The sequence below is a fragment of the Lepus europaeus genome, chromosome 11 (assembly GCF_033115175.1).
Source record: "Lepus europaeus isolate LE1 chromosome 11, mLepTim1.pri, whole genome shotgun sequence".
In the NCBI taxonomy this organism is placed as follows: Eukaryota; Metazoa; Chordata; class Mammalia; order Lagomorpha; family Leporidae; genus Lepus; species Lepus europaeus.
Window position 1 is genome coordinate 13,017,922 of NC_084837.1, and position 10,108 is coordinate 13,028,029.

The 10,108-nt window shown below is 45.1% G+C and overlaps 1 protein-coding gene across 2 annotated transcripts in view; it reads left to right on the forward strand.

Annotated features, from left to right (window-relative positions):
- CHRNA7 (cholinergic receptor nicotinic alpha 7 subunit) overlaps positions 1-9,851 on the forward strand; it is a 122,209-nt gene extending 112,358 nt beyond the window's left edge. For both annotated transcript variants that reach the window (XM_062204558.1, XM_062204559.1), the window contains exons 7-10: positions 321-515; positions 1,393-1,479; positions 2,010-2,119; positions 8,845-9,851. In XM_062204558.1, coding sequence (XP_062060542.1) covers positions 321-515; positions 1,393-1,479; positions 2,010-2,119; positions 8,845-9,363 — 911 coding nt within the window. In that variant the 3' untranslated portion in view covers positions 9,364-9,851. The remainder of the gene's footprint in view (positions 1-320; positions 516-1,392; positions 1,480-2,009; positions 2,120-8,844) is intronic.
- The last annotated feature ends 257 nt before the right edge of the window (positions 9,852-10,108 follow it).

Sequence of the window (10,108 nt, forward strand, 5' to 3'; positions counted from 1 at the left end):
TCAGTTGATGGGAACTTAGATTTGATTATTTTAAATAGAAAACAGCCATGACATGTATAATGGCTTAAAATTGACAGTGTGTTATTTATAGCCGTTTATTTCCACTCTGTTAAGATTGTCCACCTACTTGTGCAGCTATCACTGTGACAGTCTTTTAACAACTTTATCATAAACCAGCAAGGGTTTATGCAAATGGTGACCACCGAGTGTTTCAGAGTTCAGTGGACTCAGGGCTGAGCCCAAGTGTGGTATACACATTGACATAAACAGGCTAACTGGGTATTTCAATACCGGCTCCTTTCCTTCTCCTCCCTGTGGAGGTATTCCGGGCAAGAGGAGCGAGAAGTTCTATGAGTGCTGCAAAGAGCCATACCCAGACGTCACCTACACAGTGACCATGCGCCGCAGGACGCTCTACTACGGCCTCAACCTGCTCATTCCCTGCGTGCTCATCTCGGCCCTGGCCCTGCTGGTGTTCTTGCTCCCTGCAGACTCTGGGGAGAAAATCTCCCTTGGTAAGTGCTTAGGGGTCATTGATGAGAGTGTGGCCGTGGAAACCTTTCCTGGGAGTCACGTGTGTAAGGCTCACTGTGGGAGTGAAGGGGACCCAGGACCCATCACACTTGGGCTTCCTGATCCAGGGTGTCTCCAGGACACCAGAGAGTCCTGATTCCGACTCCAGGCAGGATGGCTGTACTGTCCTGGACATACCAAAGGCTCCTCAGTTCCTCCAATCCTGCATGGGTGATGGGGACACCTAGGAAGGTCCGGCTCTGTTCTGCCCAGGGGAGCCTGTGCTTTTTCCCCTGTTCCTTGGTGGAGACTCATTGTGAACAGTGACCAGTAACTTAACTTCAGCTTGCATTTGCCATACATGGTGCAATTCCCTTTGATCACGTCTGTATGAAGACAAGAAAGCTGAGATATTTAATATTTGGGAGAAATTATTCTCAAACTTGTATTTTATAAATGTGAGGCTCGGAAACATTCAGTGACTTATCCAAGGTCACAAAGCTACCAAGTAGCAAAGTCAGGATCTGAAACCAGGTCTTCTGATTACTGCATATTTCTTTGTCCTGCTACATGAATAATACCTCTCAATAATAATGTGAGGAAGTGAAAAGTAATTGTGGGAAGTTAAGTTGTCCACTTTGTATTGATTCTTGTAAGGGTCTGGCTCCCACGTGTGTCTCCCCGAGACTATCTTGGGACTGATTGGTGGCACTGCCCCCTGAAAGCACCCAAGCCGGTATGTACAGACACTGTTTTCCATGACACTCTCCCAGCAGCACCTAGTTCTTTGAAACTCAGGTTAGAGCCCTTCCTTGTTGGACGGGGTTTGGGCCATGCTGGCTTCTCTTCCTGAGGGAATGCTGTGCGTTTCTGTTTCAGGGATAACTGTCTTACTCTCCCTGACTGTCTTCATGCTGCTTGTGGCCGAGATCATGCCCGCAACATCCGATTCGGTGCCCTTGATAGGTAAGACAGTTGGGCCTCTCTCCCTTGAAGACCCAGAGTTGGAGTGCCTCCGCTTTCCCAGCAGTACTCCCTGCAGATGTGTCTTCCATTCTCTGCCTGAGGCGCTGACTTGCTGTAACCATTCACAGGAAGGGGTGACAGGAACGGGAGATGACACCTTGCTGGCTGGGAGGAAAAGGAAGCATATGAAGCGACTCTTTATCTTGTGCTTGGGACTTGAGTCTCCTGCTGCTTCAGTGGGGTTCTCCTAGTTCTGGTCAGAGAAGCAAGACCTCCAGCCAGTTGTGAGGACCAGATACAAGCGTTCTGCCACTGGCTGCTGGGTTGCCATTCTCATCTGCAGATGCAAAGTCAGGTGTTTGCACCCTGGGCTTGTCGCTGCCCTCATGCCCAGCGGGTGGTGGGCTGCAAAAATGGCCCAGCCAGCAGGTCAGGTATCTCTGCACCCCAGGCTCTAACAGTCAGGGAACATAACTCGTGGTGTTTGTGCCACGTGGCCACAGTCTCACCCTGTGTGTGTCTCTCCACAGCCCAGTATTTCGCCAGCACCATGATCATCGTGGGCCTCTCTGTGGTGGTGACGGTGATCGTGCTGCAGTACCACCACCACGACCCAGACGGCGGCAAGATGCCCAAGTGGGTGCGTTCCTGTGATGGTTCACTCCCCAAATGCCCACAGTAGCAAGGCTGGGCTAGGCAGAAGCTGGGTGCCAGGAACTCAGTCCAGATCTCCCACATTGGTGGCAGGGACCCAGTAACTGGAGCTTCCCAGGGTGTGCATTAAGCAGAAAGTTTGAGTCAGGAGCCAGAGCCAGGAATTAAACCCATGTACTCAGATATGGGACACAGGTCTTTTAATAAGCATCCTTTTTAAAAATATTTTCACATTTATGTATAACCACAGTTAAAATAACATCAAGTATAAAATATAGTAATACAGTATAAGGTCTTACAGAATCTTCTCAGAAATTTTTGAATTTTTTTATTTTTTATTTTTTCTTTACCTAACTGAGCCTCTTTGCATCAAAACAAACAGAAACAACAGGTGGGACAATGAACATGCCCCTCCTGCTCTTCAGGGCTGGAAACAAGATATTTGGAGGCTGAGGTAACTTAAAAGGAGAGATCCATTCTGGGACCTACTCCTTCACCTAACCCGCTTGGATGAAAGAAAGCAGCCTGAAATTTTTTAGGGATGAACTTTTTTATATTGTTTGAGGAATACAACTTCATGCATTTAATATATACAGATTTGAGAATATGCTGACCTCTCCCCACCTACTTCCCTCCTACTCATACTCCAGCCCTTCCTCTCCCTCTCTCTTCCTTCCCCATTCTTAATTTTTTTTTTACAGAGGTCAATTTTCAGTTAATTTTTATACTTATAAGGTTAACCCTACAATAAGTAGAGAGTTCATCAATTAGTATGAAGAAAAGAACTAAACCAACCAACCAAACAAAATATTGTTCCTCAACAATCAAGGCAAGTAAAAATCATCGCATCTCAAAATGTCAGTTTTGCTCCTATAGATTACATTTTAGGTACTCTATTAGTTACCACAGAGCAGAGGGACCATATGGTATTTGTCTTTTTGTGAATGGCTTATTTCTCTAAGTATAATGGTTTCCAGTTATATCCATTTTGTTGCAAATGACAGGATTTCATTTTTTACCACTGTATAGTATTCTATAGTGTATATATACCATAGTTTCTTTATCTAGTCTTCAGTTGGTGTACATCTGGATTGATTCCATATCTTAGCTATTGTAAATTGAGCTGAGATGAACATGGGGACACAGATTGCTCTTTCATATGCTGATTTCGTTTCCTTTGAATAAATTCCCAGGAATGGGATGGCTGGGTCATACGGTAGGTCCATATTCAGCTTTCTGAGGTATCTCCATACTGTCTTCCACAGTGGCTGTACCACTTCACGTGCCCACCAATAGTGGATTAGGGTACTTTCTCCCCATATCCTCACCAGTATTTGTTATATGTTGATTTCTGTATAAGGGCCATTCTAACAGGAATGAGGTGAAATTTCATTGTGGTTTTGATTTGCATTTCCCTGATGGCAGGTGATCCTGAACATTTTTTCATGTGTCTGTTGGCCATTTGAATTTCCTCTCTTGAAAAATGTCTGTTCAGGTCCTTTGCCCATTTCTTGACTAGGTTGTTTTGTGGTTGTTTAGTTTCTTGAGCTCTTTATAGGTTCTGGAAGTTAATCCTTTGTCAGTTTCCTAGCTTGCAAATATTTTCTCCCATTCTATTGGTTGCCTCTTCACTTTGCTGAATGTTTCTTTTGTAGTGCAGAAACTTCTCAGTTTGATGTAATCCCACTTGTTAATTTTGGCTTTGATTGCTTGTGCTTCTGGGGTCTTTTCCAAGAAGTCTTTCCCTATGCCAGTGTCTTGTAGGGTTTCCCTAATGTTCTCTAGTAATTTGATGGTATCAGGCTATAGGTTTAGTCTCTGATCCATTTTGATCCAGTTTTCCCTACACCATTTGTTGAAGAGACAGTCTTGGCTTCAGGGATTGCTTATTTTTGCTTCTTTGTCAAAGATAAGTTGATTGTAGGTGCATGGACTAAAATTTCTGGATTTTCTGTCCTGTTGCATTGGTCTGCATGTCTGCTTTTGTGCCTGTACCAAGCTGTTTTTATTATAACTGCCCTGTAGTATGTCATGAGGTCTGTAATTGTGATGCCTCCAGCTTTATTTTTATTGTTTAAAATTGCTTTAGCTATTTGGGGTCTCTTGTGTTACCATTTGAATTTTAGCATCATTTTTTCTATATCTGAGAAGAATGTTGTTGGTATTTTGATTAGGATCACATTGAATCTAAAAATTGCTTTCAGTAGTATGGACATTTTGAAGCTGTTGATTCATCCAATCCATGAACATGGACAATTTTTCCACTTTTTTGTGTTTTCTTCTATTTCTTTCTTTAATGTTTTGTAATTTTCATTGTAGAAATCTTTGATCCTTGGATAAATTTGTTCCAAGGTATTTAAAATTTTTATAGCTATTGTGAATGGGATTGATCTTAGAAGGTCTTTCTCATCCATGGCATTGTCTGTGTATACAAGGCTATTGATTTTTGTTTGTTGTTTAATCAGCATCTTAACCACTAGGCTTGCCCCTGGTTGCCATTCAAAAACTCACACTGGCTGTTCTAAACACATAGCTTCCTCACCAAACTTGGCCTCTCTACGTGTCTGTACACAGAGCGAAGTTACAGCAAGTGTGCTCCTTGACAATCCAGCAGTATTGTGTGGTAGTCAGACATCCCAGAGCAGCTCATGCACTGGCTGCCTGGTATGTTTTACTAGCACAGTGTTGGTACAAACTTTTAGCATGTACACTGTGGAGTGCTGTGCAGCAGCTGCAAGTGTTGGATGAGATACAACATGGCAAGATAGTAGGAGCTTCACAACAGAATGAGAAGTGAAAAGAGCAAGACACAGAATGAATTATATAAAAATGCACATATTCATTACGTATAGGAATATAATCCAAACAGAAGCCTATATGGCCAGGTGAAAGCTACTAGTGTGAAGGGGGATGAGATAAAAGGAAATGGATGAAAAAATGCAGGAATCCCAAGCCCGTGACCTCACCCCAGATCCTGCCACTGCTGAGGGGCTGAGGGCCAGGCTTTGGCCTTGTCTGCTGATGCCCACCACCTGCAGGGTCTGCTTCTTTGGGGTCTGGTGTCTGAAGCTCTGCACCCACCCTTGCTTTCCAATTAACATTAACTTTTTGGGGCCAAGTGAGGGCCTGGGCTTTCCCCACCTTACAGGGACAAAACCCCCAGCGGGGAAGGGCTACCTGCTCTCTGCCCCTCAGGAGCACCCTGTAGACCTCTCAGTCTTTTCAAGGCCTCAGAATGCTTAGAAGCTAAAAAAGCCTTCTCTTCCCCAAAGAAGCTGGTCTTTAGAGCCTCGTTAGCTTACATCCCAATGCAGAAGGGGTTCTAGGAATTGCCCCCATGGTAAAAGCAGCTAAAGGTGTGAGGTGCATGAGTTTCTCTCCATAAACAGGGAGCTTCCAGGCCTTCTAGAAATGGTCATTGCACAGTAGTTTACAGTCACCCAAAAGCTAGCTCAGGGATGTTCATGTTTTCAAAAAAGCATTGTGTCCCTCTCCTTTCAGAACCCTTTCCATGGCAGGTGGCCCTCGTACACGTCACAGACTCAGTGTTGGTTCAGGGTGTTGACAGTGGCAGGAGCACAGGCTAAATGGTGAGACCTTACACACAGATCACATTGCTTATTTTGAGAAGCTCCTCTCCCCTTAAAAGGCTGAGACACATTCATATACATTGACTCACCTTCTTGATTGGCTTTCTCATAACTAATCCACTGAGGCAAGATGCAGAGCAGTTGTGCAAACTGAGGCCTTGTTTATGTGCATATCTCTTTGTCTTTCCATCTTCTTGTCTGAAGCAGATAAGGTTATGTATTTTATCTGTTTCAAAAGTCAAAATAAAATTATGTATAAGGAATTTCTGTATCTCACCCTTCCTCTACTATCAACACTGATTTTAATGAATTCTGTTTTCCTTCCCAGTATTTATTTATGCAAATACAGTAATATAAACACTATTCATAGTTCTTATAAGTATTTTGCCTGATGCAAAGATAAGGGGATTAAAGCACAGAGACTCATAACCACTTTTAATGTCCTGGTAGCATTTCTCTGTTCCTGAAAAACGTTAATTAAGAGCATATGCTAATTCTTACCTCCCATAGTAAGAGTTTGTTAAAACCAATTATCTGCAAATGAAGTATGAAGCTTATACATCTCTCACTTTATATAGCACACTGCATTTTTCTTTTGTTCCATGTGCATTTGAAACAAACAGCCTCCAAGGGACTTTTATTATGATCTGTGGCTATGAAGATGATACTGCCAGGAGCAGTGGCATTATATGACATTTGCACAGCCAGAAACAAAACTGCAACCTAACAGAAGAGGTCACAAACAGTTTGATAAGTGCCAAGAGGATAATTTCATCTGTGAGATGCTTTGGCCTTCAAAGCTAATGAGTCAACCCATGGAATTCAAAATAGACTTGGCAGTGTAGACCATATTAGCTTGAGATGTGCCTCCGGGGGTGTGTAGCCCCAAGTGGCAGAACTGCCTGGTGCTGCACAGGTTTTGCATGCAAAACTGCCTCTGGATACCCATGTACTCACTGCCTCATAGCCTCCCTGGGGATCTGGCCCAGGATTTCTGGTGCCTTTCAAGAGGAGGTTGGGCTAAAGTCACAGGATTTTGAAATAGAACCTTTTACTGAAGAATTGGTGGAAGTCTAAACACATTAAGCGATTTAAGCACTTGTTCATTATGTGAGCTTGTCCTTATTTATTAGTCTTTTAAAAAATATTTATTTATAAGGCAGATTTGTGGAGGAAGGGAAGGAGAGACAGAGATGTCCGATCCACTGGCTGCAACAGCCAGGGCTGGGCCAGCCTGAAGCCAGGAGCCTAGAACTCCATCCTGGTCTGCCACATGGGTGGCAGGGGCCCATCTTCCACTGCTTTCCCAGGTGTATTAATGGGAAGCCAGGTGGAAAGCAGAGTGGCCAACACTCAAACCTGCTCTCTGATATGGGGTACCAGCATAGCATGCACAGCCTTAACCCTGTGCATCACAATGCCAGCCCTGTGTCAGTCTCTTTGAGCCTCAGTTTGTGAACTGGGGAGGTGGAGTTATACTCACTTCACAGAACCCTGAAAGGCCCAAGTGAGATGGCGTGTCTCATGAGAGGTTTGTATCCCTGCCACTTGCTAATGGTGAAAATCCTCCGGGGTCGGTAGGCCCTGACTTTTCACAGTGTCCCCTGCCATGTAGTGCACACTGAAACAAAGGGCTGTCTCTACAGCTGCAAGGGAGCAGATCTTAAACATTCATCCTCTTCCCATCACCTGTCTCCAGAGCTGTTTGCTGCAGTTCTTTGATAAGATGTCATAAAAATGATTACCAAGAAAGAAAGCCCTGAAGACATGAACTTCACAGTTTACTCTGTACCTACAGAAGGGGAACATACTGGCTGGTTTGCCAGTGGAATTATCTCATAATCATAAAACAAAATGGAAATGAAATCAGTATCTGGAAATTTTCGGGGAAAGGGCCTACTTTTTCATGCACTTCTCTGGATGGGCTTTGCAAGAATGCTTTATTAAATTAATTTTTTTTTTCCTGACTTGAGGCTTTAGTTGTCTTCCTTCTTTCTGTGAGAAGCCAAAATGATGTAAATCCACATGGTGATTTTCTTTATCTTTCATGGATATACACAATTCTTCAGCAAAACACTATAGACAGAGGTTGGGAAATGAGGGATGAGGTGGCTGAATGCAGCCTGCTCACCCTTTTTGTAAATAAAATTTCATCAGAAACCAGCCATGCATGTTCATTTATATACTTTCTATGTGTTCTACATCAGTAGAGCTGAGGACTTAGAACAGGGACCTATGACTCCCTGAGCTAAAATATTGACTTTTGACTTTTCAAAAGTGCTTCCCAGGTAGCAACCTATTGGGTCTTCATTAAACCCCATGCCAGAGGTTTCTAAATTTCCTTGGTTTACAAGTTAGTGTCTTGGGAACTTTTCCTGGACCAAAAGAAATGCTGTGTAACAATCTGTGTACCCGATAGATCAAAGCAGTTTCTAAGGTGTGTGTGTCTTAGTGACATAGCATCTGTGGGTCACAGCCTAGACTCTCAAGTCTCAGAATTGGAGACCACTTTCCTTCATTCTGTTTCATGTAAACAGCCTTGGCACTTGCATTTTTTATGAGAGCACCTTTGAAAAACAGTTTTGCAAAGCTGATGTTCTCTTCCCAGGAGAGGTGACCATCTTAACACCAGAAGTGTGGCCTGCTTCAGGCCAGTGGTCCACAGGGCGTCTGGCAGGTGTCCCAGGATTGCTCTTGGAAATTTAAAATCTTCCTGAGGGCCTCTGTGAGTTTGCTGTAGCCTTCCAGAGTGTGTGACGTGCAGTTTGCAGGAGTTTAGGTCTCATGGTCTTCTGGCTGCCAATGAGGAAGGGTCATAGAGGGAAAGTGACTTTTTTTTCCCTGATAACACAGCTCATAGGATTCCCTTGTGCAGACAGCTGTCTCCATCCCTAAGACTGCTTTCCCTGAACCTGTATGTGTCCACTCTGACCAGCATTTAGCTCGTTTCCAGAGTGGTTTTATGCACATTTTGTTCTCCTTTTGTGTTTAACTCAGCTGTCCTAATGCGTACGCATACTGGGAGGCAACGGGGCCCATTGTACCAAGGGTCAGTTAAGTAGTGCTTGCCCTGTAGCTCGCTGGCATCTGGGCTGCTCTTAACGTCGAGTTGTCTCCCCAGACCAGAATCATCCTTCTGAACTGGTGCGCGTGGTTCCTGCGCATGAAGAGGCCTGGGGAGGACAAGGTCCGGTCGGCCTGCCAACATAAGCAGCGCCGCTGCAGCCTGGCCAGCGTGGAGCTGAGTGCCGGGGTTGGGCCTCCGGCGCCCAATGGGAACCTGCTGTACATCGGCTTCCGCGGGCTGGACGGGATGCACTGCGCCCCGACCCCCGACTCAGGGGTCGTGTGCGGCCGCCTAGCCTGCTCCCCAACGCATGATGAGCATCTCCTGCACGGCGGGCAGCCCTCCGAGGGGGACCCAGACCTGGCCAAGATCCTGGAGGAGGTGCGCTACATTGCCAACCGCTTCCGCTGCCAGGACGAGAGCGAGGCGGTGTGCAGCGAGTGGAAGTTTGCGGCCTGCGTGGTGGACCGCCTGTGCCTCATGGCCTTCTCCGTCTTCACCATCATCTGCACCATTGGCATCCTCATGTCCGCTCCAAACTTCGTCGAGGCTGTGTCCAAAGACTTCGCGTGACTTCGCGTGGTTCTGTAGGTATTTGAAACACACAGGTGGACAGTTGCTGGCTCAGTGAGACTTTGGGGTGCTAATCCCTCAGAAGCATTCAATGTGACTACTCTGACCTTCCCTGACAGCCGTCAATCATGTTGGTTATTGTTTCCTCATTTCTTTCAATAACAACCCCAGCACCTGTTGGTTGAAGCCCTCAGATGAGCTGATACCCTTGACACGTTGTTATGCAGCAGGGCCACTGAACATTTTGCCCATTTGCAGGAGAGCCCTTCAGAGAGGTCCAGAAACCTGGATCGCCAGGGGCAGCCTGTAGAGTTGGTTTTGCATGTGTGCATGTCACCTGCCAGGGAGGACTACATGAAACTGCAGCGTATGCTCGTGCCTGTGCATAAACCTAGACTGACGCTAACAGTAAGCCAAATGCAATAATTCCACTCTAATAATTGGTGAGAAGAAACCAAACCAAAAAACAAAACAAAACAAAATGAAAAATCCTGAAACCCTATCTACTGATTTTTCTGCAGTCTGTCTTTTTTCCCCTTTGTCAACAGTTTTCTGCTGTTTCTATGTTGAAAACAAGCAACAGAAAGAGGTGGTTGGGTTTGCAAACTGTGTTTTCACCAACCTAATTTCTGAAGGTGTTCCCTGTAAAGGGAATAAGAGGGATGTAGCTTTGAGTTGATTCTAAACTAGGACCAGACCCTGGAGAGCAGAGCTGTATATCTCGTGGGTATCAGGTGACTCCCAA